The 26,817-nt window shown below is 46.1% G+C and overlaps 1 protein-coding gene across 1 annotated transcript in view; it reads right to left on the minus strand.

Annotated features, from left to right (window-relative positions):
- The window catches only part of CTNNBL1 (catenin beta like 1), a 160,277-nt gene extending 147,513 nt beyond the window's left edge, over nt 1–12,764 (minus strand). The window contains exon 1 of the mRNA XM_075528770.1: nt 12,609–12,764. Coding sequence (XP_075384885.1) covers nt 12,609–12,638 — 30 coding nt within the window. The 5' untranslated portion in view covers nt 12,639–12,764. The remainder of the gene's footprint in view (nt 1–12,608) is intronic.
- Nucleotides 12,765–26,817: the final 14,053 nt, after the last annotated feature.

The following is a 26,817-nucleotide window of genomic DNA, read 5'->3' on the forward strand; positions in this document are numbered from 1 at the left end:
ACATTGGATGGTTGGATGGTGTATGACATGGATATATATATATATATATATATATATATATATATATATATATATATATATATATATATATATATATATATATATATAAATGGGTCCTGGGGCAGGGTATGGGAGGTAAGGGAAAGGAAATGTTTTGAAACTGATGGTAGTAGCAACTGTAAAGGTATGCTAGATCGAACTGAATTATAGATTGTTACACTATCTGTAGGAGCTCCCAATGAAATGATTAATTTAAAAAATAGAAAAATGAGAAGCTGTTACCAGAGGCTTAAGTGGAAAGCAAATGTTTTGAGAATGAGGGTAACGAATGTACAAATGTGTTTTACATACACAATTGACGTTATGTATGGATTGTGATAAGAGTTGTATGAGCCCCCAATAAAATGATTAAAAATAAAAATAAAAGATCTGTAAGAACCCCCCCTGAAAATGATTAATAACACACACATATATATAAACTATAAGGTAAACACATGAAAAGCGTCAGGCAAACCAGCAATCAGAGAAGCATCCGGTTCTCTGTGCTGGGTCCCCAATCCTCTCCAGCGCAGCCACGGATTTTGGAGACAGTGAGTGTTGAAGGGAAGGCCAAGGAGCCAGGTTAGGCGGACTGTTGGGAAGCAACTGACCGTCTCAGATCAGGAGATGAGAAAGCACCGCAGTAATTTTCACTCCATCTTTCCCTGAACTAAGGATAAGTATCCAGTTTCCATTTACCCACCGGCAGTAGGCTGAGGTCCTAAAGTTTAGGACGACACATTTTCCAGTCATTTCTGGAATGTACGGGGAAGAAAACCATTTCGAACGACCCAGCTACGATCCTAAAGAGACAAATGTCTGACCTCAAGGACACTTATTCCCAACTCTACCCACGCCAACCATCCCCTTACAGCAGGGGCTCTCAACCTTCCTAATACCACGACCCTGTCATACAGTTCTCATGTGCTGGGGACCCCAACCATTGTCGTTCGACTTCATAACTCTAACTTTGCTACTGTGATGAATCGGGCGACCCCAGCGAAAGGGTCCTTCGACCCCCAAAGGGGTTGTGACCCACAGGTGAAGAACCGCAGTCTTACAGTCTTTAGGAAGTTTACCAAACACCCACTGCCATCACGTTGCTTCCTATATAGGGTTCCCAAGAGTACAAATCCTTATGGGAGCAGACAGCCTCATCTTTCTCCTGTGAAGCAGCTGGTAGGTTTGAACCACCAATCTTGCAGTTAGCAGCCCAACGGCCCAATATCCAACGCACAGCACCACCAGGGTTCCTTAAGAAAGCTGGTGGTCAAGGTAGAAAGGGGAGACATAATTTGTCCATGAGCTTCCTGGCCCAAGAAAAGAGGAATGCTATGAGCTTCTGGCCATATGAAACGGTTTCCTGGCCGGGGAAGCACTGCTGTGAGAAAAATCAGCAGCTTACATTTATTTACTGGGGACTTACTATGTGCCAAGGAGCCCTGTACCTACAAAGTCGGCAGTTTGAATCCATAGGAGAAGGCGCGGGTTGATGGCTATGCGTTTACTATGTGCCAGGCACTATACTACTTAGCACAACTTATATTATCTCTATCTTATAAAAGGGTACACAGAGGTGTGTGTGTGTGTGTGTGTGTGTACGTATTAGTGGTGGAAACAACGACCCAATCAGCAAATTAGGCAGAGGCTATGGACAGTCAACAAATCTATTGCCATTAGGAAAGATGCAGACCAAAACTAAAATGCGCTTGTACCTCACCCCTATTATAATGTCAATGATTAATAATAATAAAAATAAACTGGCAAAGATGTAAGGAGATTGGATCCCACTACCACCAGGAATGTAAAATTATACAACTCTATGGAAAACAGGCTGGAGAGCCCTCCAAAAATGAAAACTGAAACTACCATATGACCCAGCAATTCCAGACCTATATTATTTCTATAGGGGGCACCAATAATTTCACAGAAAGTTGAACTAAAAATAACTAATAGCTAAAAGTAACTCCCATTTTCCACGACCTTGCTATTCACAATAGTAAAAGTAAATATAAGTACCCATCAACATCGGAATGTAGACAAAATATGGTTCAACAAAACATGCAACAATGGAACCAATACCACACTCGCCATGAACTGAAATTATCTCCTGACATTATCTACAAATTAAACAATCTAGGGCAGAGCAGAAGGCATCTCAATGATATACACATGCAAAGATACTGAAATCAGTAGACGTGGATGAAGTCTTTGACCAGAAAGGTGTGTCCTCTGCTGGTCTGCAGAGGAAATAAACCCACACTCACCAGGCCAACCTGAGGCCAACAAAGAGAAAAGGTCCGAGTGCTTGCTGGACAAAGATGGTGACGGCTGAGAGAGGAGGGAGGGGGTGGGGGGAAGCTCCCCTTGAGGGAGCAGCGACACCTCTGTAGTCTTTCCTGATTTCCCCACAGCAGAGCTGCCCCTGCCGGGGCGGGGCCACCCCTGGCTCTCACCTCTGTAGCTATGACGACACTGGACTGAATTGTCAGCTTTCAAATCAGTGGGCTAGACCCACTCGACCACAAGAACTATGACCATGCATCTTCCTATCTTAACACCTTCTTGATGCCTTCCAGAGGAGCTGGCTCCTGCTCATGAATTTATACAATCCAGGAGAAAGAGGACCTTGTCTTGTAGCTCTGAGCCTCCAACAGTTACTGAAAAATACCTCCAAGACTTCTTTCAAGTGTGCTGAACTGCGACATCATGGGGGAAAGTGTGCTAAGGGGGAGGGAGGGAGGGAGGCAGAGAACATCAAGATGCCCGCACGTCCAGCGGATGCCTGCCTCCTCCAGGAGACCAGGCTTGCAGAGCGAGCTACAAGTGACCTACGAGAAGGAGAGTAGAGATGAGCGCTGAGAGGATGATGGATGGGGTGACAGAGTCCAGGATGATGCGGCCCCGGGGAATCTCTGGCAACCTTCTCAACAATGTAGATATTGGACATTCGGGGAGAGAGCTGACGGGAGCGCTTCAGAAATGCTGAGAGCATGAGAGACCAGGAGCGATGGCTGACACGTGACAGGACAGATTAGAGACCACTAAGGCAGGATGGCAATTAAAACGGGTAGGCTCCTGAGACAGAAAAGGGGTCTTGATGAAAACGCTGGCGACACGTGAATAAAATGGACGATTTAGTTCTCAGAAGTGAATGTGTGGTTAATCCTGGCCGTGATCACTGTAAACCTGTGGCATCATTTGCTCGGCCTCACAGATCCGATAGGGCGGAATGGAACTGACCCACGGGGCCAACAACAGGCTGTCGCGGCTTCCTCCTGCGATGTGGCGGGGGATTCAAGGGACCCTTTGCTTAGCGGTCTGCTCTTCACCGCCCGGTGCTCATGGGGTTCCTGTGAACTGCACTACGTTATGGAAGACACGAACGTTAGGAGAAGCTCGGGGAGGGTGCATGGAAACTTTCAGCTATTTTTGCATTTTCTAAGTCCAAAATCAGTTCAAATTTTAAAGTGAAATAAAAAGACTATTTCCCAACAGGAGTCGTGAGACGCGATGAGGAGAAGCGTGGCTGGAAACTGCAAGTACGGGTTTGAGGTCTGCCACGGGGGCAGTGACAAGCACACGAGGCTGTTGAGTAAAAGCGTGCTCCCCAAAGGGAAAACCACCGTGCCTCTGCGAAGGCATGTGCTGGCTCATGCACGTCATCACGAGGCAACCATGGATCGGGTATCGGCCACGTTCTCCTCTGACTCTCAGTTGAGCGCGTGGTACGGAAGAAGTGTGCCAATGCACAGAAACACGGGTGTTTCAGGAACGGGAGGAAATGAACTTATGAACAGAAGCTGCTCAGGGGAGGAAACAGCGAACGACCTGCGATGGGAGTACCAATGAGAACAGCAGTTCTCTGTTATTTCTCCTCCCACTGCTAACAAAAAGTAACTCTGAAAAGCCTCGTCCAAACTAGCATGCAGGAGTTCCAGTTCGCAGGCTCTAGAGTGGCATCATGACACGGGCTAACATTCTAACATTCTCAGGGATATAGGTGAGGTGAGGTCACCACAGAATGAAAAGACATTTGAACACAGGAGTTGTGGCCGCCAGCAGTGTTTCTTACAACCCCACAGCCATGACACAATAACAGAAAAGCTCAATTACACACGGCTGCCACTGCTTTAAAAGAAGCAGATCATAAGAAATACAGATGATAAGCATACAACTGAGGGGAGAAAAAAATAAGAGAAATGCTTATTAAGGCAAACCTTGAGCCCACATTTCATACCTACAAAATGAAAGGGATTAAATTATGACACCGGTCCTGTTGAGAGTGCAGAATAGAGCACTCACTGCTGGCAGCACGAGGCGAGGGAGGACGAACCCCATGTGAGCACTCTAGTGCTACACATATCTGCAGCAGCAGGCCCCCAGCTCCATCCACTCCTCGCCATTTGAGGGGGGCTTTAACAGTTCACACCCCTGGGCTTGCTCTTCCTAATCGGAGGCAAGAAGAATTCTCTCTAGCCCTCTTCCCCACCCACAACAGCTTCCTGTTTAGTCACCAGGGCTGGCATTCCAATGTCACCTCCCTTTGCTTCACTGACCAAACCAAATCTGTCCCCACGACCCCCCTACCTGACCCTGTGGCATATCCAATTATTCCCTTCACTGGACTACCCTCATCCTTTGTCGACACTGCTGTTTAAAGGTTGGTCTCGCTCCTTAAAGTAAGTATTCATTCTTTAAGGGCCAGGCCCGTGTCTTCCTAATTTCACTGCGTGCAGTACTGAAGAGCCCGGGCGCTGGTACCTGGTCATTACCAGTGACAGGTGAGAGGGGAAATATGCCACATGAACAAAGATGCTCAATGCAGTAGCGTCTCCAGGAACAAGAACACTGGAAGCCACCTAAATACTCGATTACAGAGGAACAATTTCGGGGAGAATAGCCTATCAAGTGAGTAAATAGTAGGCCAGACACTCAAAAAGAAAAGAAAACAAAAAACCCCACTACAATTATGTAAGGACATAGAAAATAGTTTGGGCGATGCGGAATTAAAGCGTGGACCACAAGACAGGAAGCACACTTGTATATAGTCAGGCAAAATGCAGGAGGGCTGCGTGGATAAAAAGAGGCATCGGGTTAGGGGCAACAGCTGTTCTTTAATATACTTAGCTTGGTCCCCGACTTGTGAGTGGAGCCTGCACGGGCGACTCCACGGTAAGCCGACTGTCATTTTACTGCCTTTCACTGTCTGTCTTTAAAATGCTACCTCTGCACAGCTCTGAGTGAAAGACAGCACTGGGAAATTCTGAGCTGCAACCCTGTACACGGTCCGTAATACTAATGACAAGATGCACCAGAAAACCAAACACATCCGCACAGAGGGTCATTAAGCGAGGTGGTTTATTGGAACTCCACAACAGTGTAAGTCAGGGATTACTTGTGCGGGCCCTGCCAGTGTACTGTCATTAAAAATTCTACTTCAAGGGAAAAAAGTAATAAGACTGGAGGGGGAGGAGCAAGAATAGAGATCCGTAAAACCCTGCAATCCAAGGACAGACTGTGAAATTACTGAGAGGGGACAAGGGGAGTGGGCGGCTGCAATATTGCCAAACCACAGGTCCCTGACCCCAATCTGCCTCAGAGAGAACACCTCTCCTGTCACCCAGCAAGTCATTCCCACCGTGCCCAGCTGCACAGAATGTGAATTCTTTATTGCAAAACTTCGGAGCACAGAACTTCTTCCAGACATCCATGGAATTAGTATTAATGAGAGTGCCCGGAGTTCAGAGCCATGTCTAGGCAGCAGAGACTCCTCAGCCTGGGAACTGCTGGGCACACTTCCTGATGAGATGCCTAAGCCTGAAGGCATCAAAAAGGAGTACATTTCCATATTTGGAACATAACTGGTTTCCTCTTTAAGACTTTTTCCTGCCACCTCCTGTCCACATGGTAATTCTCCTGTCTTCTCAAATGAATAGCGAACATATGTCAAAGATATAAGGCATTCCACAGACTTCCCTGCCTAAGTCTATTACTAGGAGAACCAATCTCAGCAGAAAATTGGAATTTTCTCTCTAAGTTGCCCCCAAATGCAATTTAGTCAGCACCAAAAAAAAAAACCCTTAAATACTTTTAATAAACTTTCTTGAAACTGGATACTCTTTTCCCTTGTACACTTTCTACTCTGAATTTTAACAATGGAAAGAGCCAGAAGAACCAGACTGCCCAATCTCAGTCTACAAGCGATAAAAAATGATGTCCTAAACATGGGAGACGGGAGGCAGGGAAAAGAAAGTGGGTGTTAATAAACCCAGGGAGAAGGGAACAACAAGTGATCTAAACTCAATGGCAAAGATGGTATAGGAGGCCTGATAGGGCGTGATCAAGGGCAATGTAACTGAAAGGGATTACTGAAATCCAAATGAAGGCAGAACATGATAGTGGGACAAGAGGAAAGCAAAAGGAAATAGAAGAAAGAACTAGGAGGCAAAGGGCATTTATAGAGGACTAAATACAGGCATGTACATATGTAAATATATTTATATATGATGAAGGAGGAATAGATCTATGTACATAGATTTATAGGTTTAGTATCAACCTAGAAGATGGACACTGGGTCTCTACTCAAGTACTCCCTCAGTACAAGAAAATTTTTTCTTTTAACCTGGCATCCTATGATGCTCACCCTTCTGACATGATCGCTGAAGAAAGAGCAGGTGCATAAGCAAATACGGTGAAGAAAGCTGATGGTTCCCGGCTATCAAAAGATATAGTGCCTGGGGTCTTAAAGGCTGTAGGATCAACGAGCAGCCATCCAGCTGAGAAGCAACAAAGTCCACATGGAAGAAGCACACCAGCCTGTGTGATCATGAGGTGTCAATAGGATCAGGTATATCATTGTGAATGAGAGGGGCATACAGAGACCCAAAGCCCATCTATAGGCCACTGGACATCCCCTTACAGAAGGGTCTTGGGGAGGAGACGAGCCAGTCAGGGTGCAGTATAGCACTGATGAAACACACAACTCTCCTCAAGTTCTTTAATGCTTCCTCCCACCCCACCCCACCCACGATCATGATCCCAATTCTACCTTATAAATCTGGCTAGACCAGAGCATGTACACTGGTACAGAAAAGAGCTGGAAACACAGGGACTCCTGGGCAGAAAAACCCCTCAGGACCAATATTGAGCAGGAGGGTAAGGGGACGGTAGGTGGAGATAATGGGAACCGATCACAATAATCTACATATAACCCCCTCCCAGGGGGATGAGCAACAGAAAAGTGGGTGAAGGGAGACTTCGGTCAGTGTAAGACCTGAAATATATATATATATATATATATATATATATATATATATATATACACACACATATATAATCAAGGGTTCATGAGGAATGGAGGGTGGGAAAGGGAGGAGAAAAAAATGAGAAGCTGATACCAAGGGCTCAAGTAGAAAGAAAATGTTTTGAAAAGGATGATGGCAACAAATGTACAAATGTGCTTGACATAATGGATGGATGGTGATAATCATTGTATGAGCCCCCAATAAAATGATATTTTTAAATGATGCCCCTAAAGGGGAGGGGCTTGTCCTGAGTCACCCAGAGAAGTAATGGTAAAGGTGGGATTAAATCTAAGGCTCACAGATCTTCGGCCCTGAATCACTTTGCTCCATTTAAGCTGTTTTATCCCCTGGAATATCTGGAGTCCTTGGACCTAAATAATTAGTATCACAAAATTTTAAAGCTAGAAGAGGCCTTGGAGAGAGACTTCTCTAATCCCCTCATTAGGCATCTGAGGAAACTGAGGGCCAGGAAGATTAAATGATTTGCTCACAATATCTTGGGTGGCAGGGTAAAATATGTAATTTAAGCTCCAAAATCTATAAACCATTGGCCATGGGAAGTGAGAGGGTGTCATTCGGCTGGGGGAAATCTGGAAAGGAATGTAAGCCATTCTAATCCAACACTTCTCCAAGTGTTGCACCTGGACCTAGGGCTTCAGCACATCACCTGGGATGTGAGAAATGCACATTTTCCGGTCCCACCAGCAACATCCTGGATCCCCACAGGGCTGGGACCCAGCAATCTGCCTTTTCACAATCCGTAGATCATGTAACTGGTGTCTGGGTGAAGCCGGTGGTTTGCTAAACGAAAGGTTGGTTTGTGCCTGCCAGTGGCTCCACGGAAGAAAGGCCTCGCAAATCATTCCTGTTAAGATAGATCACGGCCAAGAAAACCTACAGAGCAGCCCTAAGTAGGGAGCAGCAGACCACTCAGAACCCAAATTCCTACCACTGGCTCCATAATCTTCTAGTCACTATCTGTGAGCGGAAAGTGGCCGGTCTCAACCAAACAAGAAAAGGGGGGGAATAAGACTCCACTGCCACTCTGAAACCTGCTCAAAAAAATAAGTAAATTCATTGCCATGGAGTCAATTCAGTGACCCTGTAAGGTAGGACAGACCTGCCCCTGTGGGCTTTGTGGGCTTCCAAGACTGTAACTCTGTACAGGAGCAGAAAGCCTCATCTTTCCTCTGTGGAGTTGGCTGGTGGTTATGAACTGTTGACCTTTTGGTTAGCAACCCAACTCATAAGCACTGCATCATCAGGGCCACTAAACAAGCCCAAATTGTTGCAGTGACTTGCCCGTTCGCACCTGCAGAGAAGAGAGGCAGCCAAGGGAAGGTTGGGGGTCAGGCTGAAGACATCTGGTTGATGGTGGGATGGAAGGAGCAGAGCAGGAAGACCACCACTACTGGGGAAGGAGTGGAAGGCAGCAGCCACATGTCGTGAACACCTTCTACCCAGCAGACACCTGCTGGGCCCCATGTCACCATCTTTTCCTTAATCCCACCTGGGCAGAGGTAGAAGGGGTAGGGATGTTCAATTCTGACAACCCGGCTCCTTCATGGCACCAAGAAATACACATACACTTTGGCGATGACACCGAGTCTACATCGGAAAGGTATTCCTCTGTATGTGTACCTGACATCCATTTTTAAAGTTTAGTTAAAGCAAAAATCAAAACGGAAAACTGAATTTGGGGTTCAGTCGGTTTCCATTTTGGCTCTGCCCACTGGCTGGGTGTTCAACTTTGGGTCAAGACATCTGTCTGGCTTGGGTTTCCTTTTCCATCCGACAGACTTGCTACCTGCCTCAGCCGGCCATACTGAGGAATGTGAACACGGATCTGGAGGCACTTAGTGGTTGGCGAGTGGTGAGAGCTCGGGCTCAGGGCTCAGACTGTCTAAGTACCCCAGCCTTGCTGCTATCTAGCTAGTGCCTTAATGGAGATACTTGAGGGGAGGTGCAGGGGGAGGGGGCTGGCTCAGTTTCATCAGTATAAAGGGGATTTTTTTAAGTACCTTCCTCATAGGATGTTGCAAAGATTTAGAGATGACACAAGTAAAACAATGCCATCTTTTTCATGTCTGTAAAATATGTAGAGTTTTTGCCTCCATAGACTCACCCGAGTCCCGTGACTTTTCCACGTGGGGCCTTCGATTGGTTCTTTCTAGATTCTAGACGGCACCATCTTTGAAGATGGGTATAGTGGCCACTAATAGGACATAAGTCCATGTGCGAAATGATGAAAAATAAGGCCAACCGCATTCTAGTCTCAACTCCGCCCTATTTGATTTTCCTTCATAAAACATATCACAAAGTGAATGTCTGTTCACTTGTTTATTACCTTGTGACTTCCCCCACTGGACTCTGTGGCACGAAAGAACCTGAGGTCACTGAAGATATGGGTGCTATAGCAAAGTGTGGTGAAGAGACTGGATGGTGCCTGCCCATCAGAAAGAATTGCCTGAAGTCTTACAGGTTTGATTTTAAAACCAGCAGCCATTTAAGAGAGTCAATGTGGGAGAAGCACCCCAGCCAGTGTGACACAAGGACTATAGATAATAAAACTCCAAATCCAAAGGAGGGAATGGCAGCAAAGCTTATATGGTGAACACCTGGTTTGCAGAAGGCTATGGATGACAGTGAAACCCCCAAATCCATTTGCAGGCTCCCCACATGGAGAAGGTTGAAGGGCAGCCTCACGATCAGACGGAGCACTGAAAAGCCGACTATGGCAGGTGCAGTCACGTTAACAAACCCCTCAGGAACAATGGGAGTAGTGATACCATGAGGGTAAGGAGACGGTGGGGGGAAGAAGGGGGCACCGATCACAATGATCAACATATAACCCCCCCAAGGGGGACGGATAACAGAAAAGTGGGTGAAGGGACACAGCGGTCATTTTAAGATATGAAAATAATAAATTATAAATGACCAAGGGTTCATGAGGGAGGGAGAGTGGAGGAGGGAGGAAAAAATGAGGAGCTGACGCCAAGGGCTCAAGTAGAAAGAAAATGTTTTGAGAATGACGATGGCAACAAATGTACAAATGTGCTTGACACAATGGATGGAAGGATGGATGGCTTATTATAAGAGCTGTAAAAGCCCCCAATAAAATGATTTTTTTATGTTGCCATCATTTTTTAAAATCATTTTGAGGGCTCATTCAACTCTTATCACAATCCATACATGCATCCATTGGGTCAAAGCACTTTTGTACATTTATTGCCCTCATCATTATCAAAACATTTTCTTTCTACTTGAACCCTTGGTATCAACTCCTCAAAATAATTTTTTAATGTAATTAGGTCACTTGAGCTCCCTTGTCACCCATTTTAAAGTTGTTTCAGTTCTTAATCGTTTCTGCTTTTTTTATTGATTTTTTTTCTGCTTTGCCTCATCACTGCCTTTTTATTGGTTTGCTTCCAGTTTGTGTTTCGTATGAAATCCAGGGTGGGCGGGTATATCTACAGAGACAGTAACTGCGTAACTGTCTAGGGGCATGGCAGGAGCGAATGGGGGGAAATGGGAAGCTGAGTATGAGATGAAATTGTTCTGAAATTGATTGTGGTGAGGCTTGCACAAATCTTAATATGTGATTGGACAATTAAATCCTACATGTGAAAGGCGATATACTCACCGGACACAGTGCCTTGCACACAGTAGGTGCTCATCAAGTATTTGAGCAAATGAATGATGGATCTTTTCCACCATTAATATTCTACAAGTTAATGGACTAGCCTCGCCATAGCTCCCAAACAAGGATAACCCCCTCACTCAACAGCCCTAGTGCCCTTTTCCTTACACACTCAACTACTGCTGTAAGAAACGAAAACAACTCATTCAATGACATACCTCCCTCCCCTTTACAAATTCCTTCCCATTGTGCCTGGAGGCTTCAGCTTGGGGAATGTGGGATAAAGAAAGTGACGCAAACACAGCTTATACTGACTGAACATTTACTGAACAGGTGTCAACAGAGCTTTCGGACTAAAATGGACTAGGAAAAATGGCCCAGTGTTCTGGTTCCAAAACCAGCCGGGGAAAACCCTAGGGAGGATCATCATGAGCTGATCACAACCAATCTTCACACAGTATTCCCATCAGTTGAGCCTGGTGTCTGACTCCAGGACTAGGAGACGGTGATTAAGCCATCTGAATGTTTACTCTTTGACAAGGATGTGTCTAAGTCATTAATGTTTCACAAGGGTCCCATCGCTGTTCCATTCAGAGAAGAGAAACGCCAGGCATAAGGAGATTTACGTATATTGTTCCAAGTTCCAACAGGCAGGAAGTAGCAAGTCTAACACAACAAGCCACCTGGGGCTCCAAACTCATGACTCTTGGGCTCAGAATCGCTTGGTCTGCATTGCAGAAATGTTGAGTAGCATTGTATCGTCGGAGCCACATTAAATGCAAGTCAACAAAAATGGCTGAAGTCCTATTTCACCCAGTGTATGACAAATCAGATCATTCAGCCAATGCCCCAGCCCCAAATGTTTTTACATTCTGTTCTCAAAATCCAGTGTGATTTTACATTTAAAAGAGTAGCCGAGTTACAAGTGGGCAATAGGCACGTGTGGCTAATGAAAGACTACATTTTGGATTGGCCACCAGGAGATCTGAGCTCTTTACTAGCCCCAGGCCTTTCTAGTTGAGTGACTTTGGATAAGTGCGCCACTGGGAGGGTATCCCCAGTAGTGCTCTGAGCAAGGAAGGCTCTGCCTTCCCCGAGGTTCAATGCCACGCTTGAGTTCCAAACATCTCCAAAACACAGCCGTTAACATGGGTCCAGCTTCCTAAACGTTACACTCCATTCGACAATAGAGTCCTCCAACAACTCTCCTAAGTGGCTAAAGCGGTCTCTGGGAAAGCTGAGGCTCCCAGAGGAAGAAATGACTTATCCAAAGCCACACAGTCAGCCAGCAGAAGTTCCGGAGCTCCAAGTCAAGAAAGGCCAGCGCTCTTCCCAATGGCTGGACGATTGTGGAGGGTGGCTGCGAAGGTACAGCAACCTGGGGCCTTCAGAGAAGTTTGGGGGAGTCCGACTGCAGGGAGGGGTGACCGGGGCTCAGATTGGACTGAGAAGGGGGTTGCGGCCTTGACTATGCACTAAATGAAAGGGCCCACGGGGGTTCCCGGGGTAATGGAGGGAATGAGAGGCTCTAATCCGGGGTGGCATGCAGAGCGGGGAGCCGGCCTGACCCCCGAAGGAGATGCAGTGACGGGCGAAACCCTGGTCCTGTCCACCTCTCTTACCTGGTAGCTGAGAAGTTCTCCCACGTCCATGGCTTCTGGCCCAGCAAACACGGGCTCCGCGGATTCCCTCCACTCACGCTGGAAACGCTTGCAGTGCGCAACTGCGCCAGCCACACTGCCGTAAAGCGTTGTGAACCGGCTCGGAGCTAGCCGGGGAAAGAATGTACACGACGAGCAAGCCTGCCACACTGAGGTAAAAGGCGAAGCCGTAAAGCGCGCCGAGCTTTTGACGGTAACTGTTTCCGCCCGACGCCGGGGCCGGGCGGGGCGGGGAGGTGAGGTGAGGGGCGGGGCCCGGGGAGGGGGCGGGACCAGAGGGGGTAGGAGAGCTGGGCTGAGACCTGGTGCTGGGCAGAACGCGAGGTATTTCACCAGTATTAAAATGCTTCTCAGACAACTTTATCCTGGGGGAGGGGGGGAGGGGGGGAGTGGGGGGGGAAGTAGCCGAAGGAGCCTTGGTAGCGTGGTGGGTTACCCTTGGGTTACACCTAGCCGCAGGACAGCAGTTCGAAACCACCAGCTACCTCTTGGGAGAAAACCCATACTTTCTACTCTGAAACCCTGTCCTGTAGAGCCGCCATGATTCGGAATCACCTTGATGGCAGTGAATTTTTTATTTAAAAATGTAAGTAATGGTAATTGAGCTCAACTACTAAAGAATAGAAGAGTCCTAGAATGGAAGGAGTCCTAGTGGTGTAGTGGTTACTTACGTTTGGGGTTGTTACCTGCAAGGTCAGTGGTTCGAAACCAGCCGATTCACAGGAGGAAGATTGGGCTGTCTGCCCAATCTTTGATTTCCAGCCTCAGAATCTAAGGGGACAACTCTACTCACTCCTATAGGGTCCCTGCAAATAGGGATTGACTCGGTGACTAGAAGAGAAAGAGAAACTCCATCCACAGCACTACTGAAGGAAGACCCAGAAATCAACTTCTGAAAAATCTGTCACTAAATACCCTGTGACATGCAAAGCCACGCCCACATGGGGGCCACCATCATTCAGAATCGACCTGACAGCCACTGGTTTTAAAGAGTTGCTGATAGTGGACAGGTCTGAGGGGCTGGCCCCAGTCCTAACTACGTGGACACCTGCCCCTCCCCCCACAATAATTTATTTCAGAGGACAGCACTGAATCTGCAGCTCAGGGAGAGGGACGTGCCTGATCAGAGCACACGGGAGCAAATGAAGGGGGAGGAAGTACATCCTGTCCCACCAAGCCTTGACGAAGAAATTCCCGCCCAAAGCAGCCAATCCACAGAGAAGACCATATGACATCCCTCACTGACCCATACATAGCCTTACAGGGGACAACACTGGAGACACAGTGTGGGAATTCCACCCGATCTGATGCCACCACACAGAACAGAAAGGGGAACAGAGCAACAAAGTCTCCAGGGAATACCAAAAATAGACTTTGGGGCCAGGGAGTGGCACCCCATCAGACTCAACTGGAAAACACTACTAAAGGCCAACAAACAGTCCTTAAACTAACTACAAGCTTTTCTTTCTTGTTGTGTTTTGTTTGCTTTTTTGTCATTGGCTTGTTTTATTTTCTTTTGTTGCTTAGTTTTTCTGTCTTGTTTTTGTGCATGTTATTATCTCCGCAGGTCTGTCTAAATAAGATAGACTGGATGAACAATCTGGAGGAGAAACCAACAGGACTGACCGTTCCGGGGGGACATGGGAGAGGAGGAGGTGTGGAGAAAGGCAGTGGTGTTACAAACCCAGGGACAAGAGAACAAGTGATCCAAATCGGTGGTGAGGAGGGTGTAGGAGACCTGGTAGGGCGTGACCAAGGGTACTGTAACCATGAGGAATTACTGAAACCCAAATGAAAGCTGAACATGACAGTGGGACAAGAGGAAGGTAAAAGGAAGTAGATGAAAGAGCTAGGAGGCAAAGGGCATATATAGAGGTTTAAATAAAGGCATGTACATATGTAAATATATTTATATATGAGGATGGGGAAATAAATCTATGTGCATACATGTGTAGGTTTAGTATTAAGGTAGCAGATGGACATTGGGCCTCCACTCAAGTACTCCCTCAATGCAAAAATACTTTGTTCTATTAAACTGGCATTCCATGATGCTCACCTTCCCGACAAAATTGCTGCAGGCAAATGTGTACATCAGCAAAGGTGGGGAAGAAAGTTGATGGTGCCCGGCTATCAAAAGATACAGTGTCTGGGGTCTTAAAGGTTTGACGGTAAACAAGCAGCCATCTAGCTCAGAAGCAAAAAAGCCCACATGGGAAAAAAAGCACACCAGTCCGTTTGATGATAAGGTGTTGAAGGGATGAGGTATCAGGCATCATCAGAACAAAAAATCAAATCATTGTGAATGAGGGAGAGTGCTGAGTGGAGACCCAAAACCCACCTGTAGGCAATTGGATATCCCCTTAAGGAAGGGTCATGGGGAGGAAGTGAGCCAGTCAGGGTGCAGTAAACAACAATGAAACATACAACTTTCCTCTAGTTCCTAAATGCTTCCTCCTCCCACCCCCACCCCCACTATCATGATCCCAATTCTACCTTACAGATCTGGCTAGACCAGAGGATGTACACTGGTACAGATAGGAACTGGAAACAGGGAATCCAGGGTGGATGATCCCTTTAGGACCAGTGGTGATGGTGGCAATGCCCGGAGGGTGGGGTGGAAAGGGGGAACAGATTACAAAGATCTACATATAACCTCCTCCCTGGGGGGAAGACAACAGAAAAGTGGGTGAAGGGAGATTTTGGACAGTGTAAGATATGACAAAATAATAATGTATAAATTATCAAGGGTTCATGAGGGAGGAGGGAGCGGGAAGGGAGAGAGGAAAATAAGGGCCTGATGCCAGGAGCTTAAGTGAAGCGCATATGTTTTGAGAATGATGAGGGCAATGAATGTGCACATGTGCTTGACACGATTGATGTGTGTACGGATTGTGATGAGTTGTATGTGCCCCTAATGAAATTTTTTTAAAGAACTGTAAGAGCCCCCAATAAACGATCTATATAAAAAAAGAAAAAAAGAGTTGCTGATAAATAAACAATCTATTAATGGATTCATTCATTCTTGGCCATAATACTATTAAAAATGGGAGTTTGTTGGCAAGTATTGTTATCTATATGTCAGTTTATACACGTGAAAAGTATGAATTTCAGAAAATTGGAAATGGTCAAAAATGAAATGGAATGCATAAAGATCAATATCAGGCATTTGTAAGCTGAAATGGACTGGTATTGGCCATTTTGAATCCAAAAATCATATGATTTACTATACTGGAAATAGCACAATCAAGAAGGATGGTGTGGCATTCATTGTCAGAAAGGATCATGCTAACTCCATCCTGAAATATAGTGCTGTCTGTGATAGCATTCTATCTATCTGCCTTCAAGGAAATCCAATCAATACAATTATTATTCGAATTTATGTACCAACCACCAAAGTTAGTGATGAAGAAATGGAAGGATTCTACCAACTACTTCAGTCAGAAATTGTTCAAACATGCAATCAAGATGCATCAATAATTATTGGTGAATATGCAAAAGTTGGGGGGAAAGAGGGAGGAACAGTAGTTGAAAAATATGGATTTGAGAATACTTCACTGTGTTCATGAAGAACTTGTACAAGGATCAAGGGGCAGTGTGCAAACAGGGCAAGAGCTTACGACATGATTTAAAATCAGGAAAGGTTTAAGACAGGGCTGTATCCTCTCACCACACTTGTTCAGTCTGTATACTAAACAAATCATCAGAGAAGCTGACTTATATGTAGAAGAATATGGGATCAAGATTGGAGGAAGGCTTATTAACCACCTGTGATGTCCAGATGACAGATAAAACCTTGCTTGCTAAAAATTAGGAGTTGAAGCACTTGCTGATGAAGATCAATGATTACAGCCTTCAGTATGGATTACGACTCAATGTAAAGAAGGCCAAAATCCTCACAACCAGACCAATAAATAACATCATGATAAATGGAGAAAAAGATTGAAGTTGTCAAGGATTTTGTCTTGCTTGGACCAAAATCAATACTCATTGGAAGCAACAGTCAAGAGATCAAAAGGCATTGCATCAGGTAAATCTGCTGCACAGACCTCTTTAGAATATTGAAGCGCAAGAATATTCCTTTGACGACAAAGGTTCACCTGACCCAAGCCATGGTATTCTCCATTGCCCCATATGCATGTGAAAGTTGGACATTGTGTGGGATACAGAAAGATTTCTCCCAAGTTGTCTCCCCCAAATATATGCCAAACCTAGCTGCTTGCTACACATGGCAAACGACTATACACTTGGAGGTCAATGAAAGCAGGTCAGAGGTTATGCTCCCTAAGGGTTATCAGCCATCTAGAGCAATCAGACTGTATAGTCTGTCCAACAAGAAGTAGGGCCCAATCCCTTCTAAGAAGGAAGCAGTGGGTTGTTTCCCTGAAGGAGAGCCCAGGGAGGTCAAGCCCACTCAAGGGGAACCAAGGTTAGGCTTCCATATTGAGTCTAGGGTCCGCCCATCTTGTTATATGTCTACCCCTAGTCCCTCCCCTTCCTATTACATGTACACCCCTAGAGCATCCCCTCCTGTGATGTGTATGCCTATTGTACAGCCCCTTCCTGTGACAAGTGTGGTTACCTGGAATCACGCCCTGTGTTAGAAAGGGTTCTCTAGAGACAAAACCAGATTGCTGATAATTTTAAATAGATAGATAGATAGATAGATAGATAGATAGATAGATAGATAGATAGATAGATAGATAGATAGATAGATAGATAGATAGATAGATAGATAATACAAGAAATGAACAGTTAAAAAGCAGTACAAATGGCTCAGTGCAACTCACTCCCGGGACACAGTTGTGAGACACTGGCAGTCCTTCAAGTCTCATGGGCCGCCAGGTAGTTCGCTGTAGAGAGATTTAGGCTATCCCGGCACAGGCAGCAAACAGCAAGGCAGGTCACCAACCGTCAGCCAGGTCACCAAAAGTCAGTCCCCAACTCCATTGATGTACATTCCAATTCTCTGGCGAGACAGGTCTTTTAGGGACCTCAAATTACAGCGACACAGTCCACAGGTTAGGTGTCCCACAGGTAGTGTAGCTTGTAAATTGAGGCACAGACCAAGCAAGGCAAGGCAGCCGCATACTGGTCTGATGATCAAAGAGCGAGAGACAAGAAAGGCGAGGCTCGCCAAGCAATTTCTCTCTCCGCCCTTCAATTAATCCCACGTGTTTATCGGCCAGGCTGGCACAATAAACTATCTAGCTTACACCCCTATGTATATATGGCCTTGGCCAGAAATAGACTCCCTGTCTTCCAGGCCGCACTGTGCGTAGACCTGGCTGGTGAGATCATGGCCACTCAGGAAGTGAGCATGCTACCATGAAATGTGTCTGACGCCTTCATTTCACTCGCTCCTGTCTCCCTTATTCTCTATGACTTTACTAGAATCTTTATATATTTTAACCATACAATTGTACTTACCGAACCCGCGATTGTTGTGGGGGACTGGTTTCCCCACAACATTGCATAAGGAAGACCGAAGAAAAATAGGTGCATTTGAATTACAGTACTGGTGAAGCATACTGACAGTGCCATGAACTGCTGAAAGGACAAACAGATCTGTGGCGGAAGCAGTAAGGACAGAGGGCTCCTCAGAGGCAAAGGTAGCAAGACTCTATCTCACACACTTTGGACATGTTGTCAGGAGAAACCAGTCCCTGGAGAAGCACATCCTGTTGGTAAAGCAGCGGGGTAGGCCCTCAATGAGCTGGCTGCATCGCTGAGCTCAGGCATGAGAACAATAATAAGGCTGACACAGGACTGTGACGTGTTTCCCACAGGCTTGTGATGTGTGCCTAGATAGGGTCCCTATGCAGAGCGTCAGAGCTGACTCAATAGCACCTAATAACAACACATACTTCCATTTTTAACAATTTCATGAAAACTTCAAATCAGTACCACAAATCCTAACAACGTAGCTACCCCAATTGTACAGGCGATGAAATGGGGACTCAGAAGAGTGTTGCGCACCAGCCAGACACTTGGGACACACGCGATGATTTCAGAGTGACATCCGCGAGGAAGATGGGTGGCCGGACACCGCCCAAGGGGCCTGCTGCTGGCCTGTACGCTTTGCAAAGGGTGCTGCGATCTGCTGCCGTATCACCTTGCTGTGCGCCCCGAGCTCGTATAAAATGCAATGTGGGAGAACACTCCTTCGGGGAGGTTTTAGATTGCCGTGAGCTGCCCGATGCCTTAGACTTCCCGTTTCAGGTGCTCCAGGATGCAATCAGAGTTGCCTTCCTCATCTTTCATTGCGGCAGTAAATTATTTATTGGAACAGCCTTTAAGGAAATATCCTCAAAAAAACAGTCATAAAGGATATTTATTACCAATATTGCACTCCTACCAAATCTTGGGCTGATCTGGAACATATGGACACCGACATAGGAGAGATTTCTCACCTCTGCGCTCAGGCGCTGGATGGGAGGGAAGCGATACAGAAGGGACAAGCGGGGGGGGGGGGGTGGCTATGCTTTCAGCAGGGGCATGGGGAGGTGCAGAATGCAATTTCAGGACCTCAGGAGAAGTTCCTGTTTCCTCTGCCCCTCACTCCCAAAATCCAGGCCTGGGTTAGTACATCTCCGTCATTGCTGCGTGGTCACGGCCTACCCAGCATGATGCCTCACAGTCAGTTGGTGCTCAAATACTTGTGCATGGAATAAATGCATGAGTGAATGAATGAGTGATCTTTTGTTCCCCTAAAGCTAGCATTGCTCCCCGCTCAAAACAAAAACCAAACAAAAAAATTCCCACTCATAGCAACCTGAGCTCTTGTCAAAGAGAACACTTAGTTCAAAAACTATTTTCATGCCCAAAGAGGCTTTTAAAAGGTCACATTTAGAACAACAGCTTGAGAACGTTAAACATACAATTACCATTTAAAACACCAAACGAAAAAAATTCCGTTTGACCTAGCAATTCCACTCACAGGTATTTACCAACCCTCCCCGGACAAAAAAAAAATAGAAAATATTGATTGCATTCAACCCAAACTTGTGAGTGAATGCTCAAAGCAGGGAATTCACAACAGCCAAAAGGTGAAATGAACTAATGACTGGCTAGACACAAGGTTGCATATTCAGACAATGGGATATTATTGAATTAGAAAAAGGCAGGAGTAGCGATACATGCTGCAAGGTGGTGAACCTGGAAACATTATACTGAGTGACATTAAACGTCCCAGCTGTATAGTTTTCATTCGCTGGAAATATCAGAGTAGGTAAATCCATGGAGACAACAGGAAACCGGGTTAGCGGTTACCAGGATTCCTTTTGGAGCATGGAGCCTGTTTGAGAATTAGGAAGACGGTGGCACAGCATCGGGAATGCACTGAATACCACTAACCTGAGCACTTTAAAACAGTTACTTTTGAGTTTTTTTATTTTATTTTTGTTGTGGAGAATACACCCAGAAGAAAATAGACAAAACAAAAAACCCAGCAATGTCTATACACACAATTCAGTGACTTCGATGGCGTTCTCTGAGTTGTGCACACATTCTCAGCCCCCTTATCTGTGTTCTCCCCCCTGCCCCCCAAATCCCCCAAAGTTTCCTGTCGAATCTTTCCAGTTGTTGTTGTCTAATCCATGTCTTAGGTCCTAAAAGAGCACCAAGCTCAAGGCAGACATTCTTGTATTGTGTATTAGATTGGGGGAGGGGGAGTTATATTACATGATCATCTTTGTATTGGATAATTTAACAGCTTATCAACCTTTGCAAGAGCATCCCGATCCCCTCCCCCGCATCCCCTCCCCACCCATCTTTCTTCTTTTCCCTTCTCTTTCACCAAATTCACACCCGTCTATCCTCCACCCTATAACGTCCATTTCCCTTTCACCCCTGGTAACCACCAAGGTCTGTTTCTTTGGGGCGCGACAACCTTTATCTTAATTTTTCTGTAATAGTGCTTGCGTTCGATAGTCGTTCTCTTGTGATTGACTAACTTCACCACTTGTCTGCCAGCTGGTCATACTGTGGTGGCTTGTGTCTCGCTCAAACGCAGGAAGCTATGTCACAAATATTTCCAACACCAGCAGGGTCACTCAAAAGGGAACAAGTTTCAGTGGGAGCTTCCGGGCTAAGACCCAAGGACAACGCGGAAACCGCTGTCCACGGGGAGGAAGTGGCTGCTGAAAACCTGCGTACCGCAAAGCATTGTCACATACTGAAGGCCGAATGAACATGACACGAAGTGCAGTTGACCATGATGACCCAAATGAAGTCAAGCCTGTGGGAGTCAGTCCTGGGGGGTCTTCATTGGTGGGGGGGTGCGACTCAAAATGAGAAGGCACAGTGGCAACCCTCAGTTAATAGTGAAACTTGGAATGCACGAAGCATGAGTCTCGGAACATCGGTAGTTGTCAAAAATTGAAATGGGAAGCATGAAGATCCATCGTCTGGGTGTCAGGGAGCTGAAATGGACTGGTATTGGCCACTTGGAATCGGAAAATCATATGGTTTACGATGCTGGGAATAACCCCATCAAGAGGAAGGGAGATGCATTCCTAGTCAAAAAGGACATTTCAAGATCTCGAAGCCCAAGGTGGTCTGTGATAGGATTCCATCTGTCTGCATTCCAGGCGACCCTATCAATATAACTATTATTCAGCCGTATGCAACAACCACGAAAGCTAGTGCTGTGCACATTCGCTAACGTCTTCTGTTGGAAATTGATCAAACGTGCAACAAAGATGCGTCGGCATTTATTGGTGATTGGAATGCAAACGTTGGAAAGAAAAGAATATTAGTTGGAAGACATGGTCTTGGGGATAGAAACAAAGCTGGACAGTGAATGTTATAATTTTATAAGACTGGCGACTTCCTCATGGCAAAATTTTTTTTCAATAATGCAAATGGCAACAGGTGGGACACAGAGAAGTAAAACTGATCACATCTGTGAGAAGAGATGACAGAGCTCAATGTAAACAGCTAAAACCAGGCCAGAGGCTTGGGACAGACCACCGGTGTGCCAAGCTGAAAAAACTAAGTCCATGAGAGATAAGACACAAACATGAATCTATCCCACCTGATTTTCAAGAACATCTCATGAACAAATCTAATGCATTGAATACTGATAACAGAAGACCTGACAAGATTGGGAGGACATCAAGAACACCAAGCTTCAACCTAAACTTGCATATTAGCCATTGGTGGCTCATTGTGTTAGTTAGGTTTTATGTCAACTTGGGTAGGCCAGGATTCTCTCGTAATATAACCTAACATAATGTGGTTAAGTCCATGATGGGATCTTCAGCAAAGCATCAGCTTCAGCTTCTTTTTTCTATCCTGGATTTCATATACAGAAAAAAAAACTATATATATATAATATAATATATGAATAACCATGTAAAAGAGATAAAAACCTCAATCAAGAAGAAAGCAGAAAAAAACCAAACACTAGAGCAAATTTAAATGGATCTCAAGGGAGATCAAATGATAGGGTGCTACACCCCACCCAACTGCATCTGCAACAATCCACCCCCCAATGCACTCTGCACGTTAGCCAGGCTATTCACATTCCTGGTCCATGGCCAGAGGGGATCTACCAGGGACTCCATCCATGTGTTTCCTCTTCACTTCTTTTTTGAAAAACAGAAACAGCTTAGAAATGGGTCAAAAGGGAGATTGTGTTAGGCAAGATTCTCTAGGAAAAAAAAACCCCAGGACACTTATGAATACACACACACACACACACACACACACACACACACACAGAGAAGGAATAGATCAGCTAATTAGTCCACACAGCAATACAGAGGGTTCAGTTCAACTCACTTCTGAGGAACAGTTAACATACCAGAAGTCCTTCAACTCACGTGGGCTGCAGGGTCCAAGGTCAAGGAAGCAGATGGTAGAGTCCTCACTAGGGCCAGGCAAGCAGAGTCTATCCACAGGCAGCAATCAGCAAGGTGGGTCACCAACAGACAGTATCTCGGGAGCTTAGGGAAGCAGGCCTACATGGGATATCAAAAGCAAGCAATGCAAGGCGACAGGAACCATCAGCCTCAAGCTCAAGTGATGTACGCACAAGCAGCTTGGCGGAGCAGGTCTCGAAGGAGCCTCAAGCTCTCGCTACATGCTCCACAGGTTGGCCTGGATCACAGGTAATGCAGCTCACAGGCAGAGAACTAGCCAAAGCAGCAGCACCCACGTTCTAGCACACAGTGATCGCCAGAGAGCAAGAGAGAGCGGGGCAGACTTTGCGGAGCCATTTATCTATTTGCCCTCCAATCAACAGTGACTTGATTAATCCCATATGTTTGTGTTAGCCAAGTTGGCACAATAAACCTACTATCACAGAGACCAAATGATAAGCTATTACATTTTGACCCAAATATGTCTGCCAAATCGACTTCACGTTGCTCTGTGTCTGATAACAGGGCTACTCACATCCCTCAACCATGATCCCAGGGGATTAACCAGAGGCTTAATCCATGTTTGAACCTTGCAAACGCATCCTGGATTTTCACAGCAACCCATGACCCTCTGCCAACTGAGTATACACAATTTAAGCTCGGACACATTCCCTCGTATTAGATTTGGATTATATTAGCTACAATCCTTGAATCTCACAGGCCAGGGTACCCCTCCACTGGGACTTAGCTGACACGCCTTTAAGATGGCAGACACTATGCCCTCTGGGAGCTGGGCACCATCCAGTCTCTTCACCACATTCTGCTGTAGCACTCCATTCACCCCCAGTAACCTCTTCGTGATTTTGAACACCAAGCAAGGCCATGTCGTAAGAATTAACTGTTCTCAGATTGGGGCTAGAATTTAGTAGAGGCCCCAAATCCATTCATGCATCTATGGTTTCTATGTGTCTGTGGTTCCCCTTAGAGACATCATTGTCATTTTATGCTAGAGAACATGGTCAAGGCATAGGTCAGATGTGCCGCCACGCTCCATCCTTATAAACCCAATTCTGACACCAACTGCTCCTCCGGGGCTCTGCTTCTCTGCCAGGTTCAATACTCCATCTCAATGGCCACACAGAACCCACAGACAGTCCTCGCGATGATGAGGGTTTATTAGGGAAGTTTACAGGTTCACAGCGGTGCCTCTTCATAACCAGTAGCAAAGTGTCTTTCTCTGGTCGTTGGCTTCTCGTTCACATGGTCCCTTGGCCTCTGCCTCCATAGGCCAAGAAGTCCACCTGTCACTCTGCTTCAAGGCCACCAGATCTCAGTAGCACGGCTTCCTGGCTCCAGTCCCTGGTCTCGGCACGGCATGGCACGGCCACTTTAGGCAAGGGTCTTGGGGTATATTCAACTGGTGATTCTTCTTTTGTGATGGCGCTGGGAACTCTCCCTGCTCCTGCTTCTGAGATGGAGCTCTTATTACATATCCCGAGGAATGGCAAACGGACTGGTCCCCAAGTTAGAGTCCTCTCCGTCTTATTTATTGGTGTTCAGTGCCGTGGAGTAGGTTCTGACTCATAGCCGCCCTGGTACAACCGTGGTTCTTTGGTTGGAGCCCACTGCTTCAGCCACTGTCAGTCCATCTCATTGAGAGCCTTCCTCTTCTTACCAAGCGTGACGTCCACATGTCCAAAGTATGCGAGACAAAGTCTCGCCCTCCTTGCCGCCAAGGAGTACTTTGGCCGTACCTCTTTGGCAGTCCGTGGTACTGTCAATATTCTTTTCCAGGACCATCGTGCAAACGCATCTACCCTTCTTTGGTCTCCCGTATTCAAGGTCCAACATGCACACTTTATCTGCATGGTCCCATTCGTGAGTGCTGGGAGTTATGGAGAAATGGATTTAGACTCGCGGCCATTTAATTGGTTCCGACTCATAGTGACCTTACAGCACAGAACACGTGGTTTCTACTGCTAATCTTGTGGTGAGCTGAGCCTAAGTCATAACCTGCGACGCTACCAGGGCTCCTTAGTGAAATGGACAGAACAGCCAGAAGCCATTCGTTTCCCTTCCCCAAAGATGCCCAGCACAGAATCTCCCAGGTCTTTTCCTTTCTCCGCCCTCTCCTTCTTCCCCTCCTCTCCTCTCCCCTCTCTCGTCATGTCCATCGCCCTGTGGGAGGGGGCTGCATTCGCCCATCAGATTCTGAGTTCTAGGTCAGGATCTGCCGGGACCTTCCCCACTCCCAATCCTGCGTGAAGACAGTGCAGACGCTCTGCCTCCGCGTGCCAATGGTGGTGAGCCACTAGGAGGGGGCCACTGGTCGCTTTCGGTGTCTTTGTTTTGCTTATTTGTGTTTCTTCATTTTCCACCTTGTGCAAATACTGCAGATGTAACTAATTTTGAAAAGGAAAGAGTGTGTGTGTTATCTTCAGGACATTTCTTTATTTGTGATGCTCACGTCTTGGGGCTCTGTAGGTTACATGTATCTGTCCCCTTCAGAGGCACAATCCCCACCCGATACATTGCCAGGCGTCCTATTTCTCTTCACAATAAACAGCCACTGCTGGTATTTTAGGAATAGATTTTTTATGGTGCTTACTGCATTTGATATTTATACCTATGTTATATCTTTTTATTTATACCATCTTATTTCAGAAAGGAGTTAGGATGGCTTACACAGCTACATAAAACACAGAGAGGCCGTGTAAATTAAAAGAAGGTGTGAGGAAAAAAAAGGGGGTGGGCGGGTGGAGAAGGGCTTAAAACCGAGGTAGAAATGAAGAAAATATAGCACTTCCCATGGAGTCCTGCGGCTTGCTATGAGACCCCTGACTGATTTCTAGCTGCTAAGTAGCACATGTGGAAACAGGAACTTGTCCCTTAATGAGCTGGCTCCTTCAACTCCGTCCATCGTATCCAGTGTTTTCCAATTTATGGTTCTAGGGAATACTTCCAAGTAGTGCTGGTAGCAAAGTGGGTAACAAGTTGGGCTGCTAACTGCAAGGTCTGTAGTTTGAAACCACCAGGTGCTCCCATGGGGGAAAGATGAGGCTTTCTGCTCCTGTGAAGATTGACAGCCTTGCAAACCCAAAGAGGCAGTTCCACCTTGTCCTAAAAGTGGCTCTGAGTCAGAAGTGACCTGATAGCAGTGAGCTTGGTTTGGGCGTGGGATACTTCCATGAACTAGACCCAGCTGGTCTACCACTAAGTGCAGCAGGAGAGGACAGGTGGTCTTAGGGAAATTCCTGTGAAGAAAGAGTTAAGAGGTAGACTCACGTTCATATGTAATTATCCCCAGTGCACTTCCCCCAACGTTGGCACCTGCCTGCATTTATTATAGTAGCGGCCTGTACAAGGGGGTATTTTGATTTTGTATAAAACCATATAGTCATTAAAAAATAAGATTGTTTCCATTTCATGGTGTTCTACAAGAAGGCCAATGATGTCAAAGATAAATTGCAGTAGGTAAATCTGCTGCACAAGACCTCTCAGAGCAGTGGATCTCAACCTTCCTAACGCTGGACCCCTTTAATAGTTACTCATGTTGTGACCCCCAAACCATAAAATTACTTTCGTTGCTACTTCATCACTATAATTTTGTTACTGTTATGAATAGGTTGATCCCTGGGAAAGGGTTGTTTGACACCCTCCCCCAAGGGGGTCGCGACCCACAGGTTGAGAACCACTGTCTTAGCATGTTGAAAAACAAGGATATTACTTTGAGGACTAAGATGCACCTGACCAAAGCCATGGTATTTTCAATGGCCTCACATGCCTGTGAAAGCTGGACACTGATTGAGGAAGAACGAAGAAGAATCGGTGCATTTGAATCAGGGTGCTGGAGAAGAATATTGAAAGTACCCTGGGCTGGTTAAAGGACAATCCCTCCTGTCTTAGAAGAAGTACAGCCAGAGGGCTCCTTAGAGGCATGGATGGTGAGACATCACCTGACAGACTTCGGACAGCTGATCAGGAAAGACCAGTCCCTGGAGAAGGACGTCATGCTTGGTAAAGGAGAGGGGTGATGACAAGGGGCAGGCCCTCAAGGAGCTGGCCTGACACCGTGGCTGCAGCAATGGACTGAAGCCTAGGAACAGTTATGGGGCAGTGTTTCCTTCTGTGGTACAAAGGGTCGCTACGGGTCAGAACCGACTCAGTGGGTGTCCAACAGCAACAGGGAACCATACCCCTTCTGGAAAGGTACCATCCATCAGGCAAGACCAATATCCTTTGTGATATATTTATATATAGTTTGGTCACTCAGTTGATTTTTTAACGCCTTTTTCCCTAAATACTTA

This window comes from Tenrec ecaudatus, chromosome 12 (assembly GCF_050624435.1).
Source record: "Tenrec ecaudatus isolate mTenEca1 chromosome 12, mTenEca1.hap1, whole genome shotgun sequence".
Classification (NCBI taxonomy): Eukaryota; Metazoa; Chordata; class Mammalia; order Afrosoricida; family Tenrecidae; genus Tenrec; species Tenrec ecaudatus.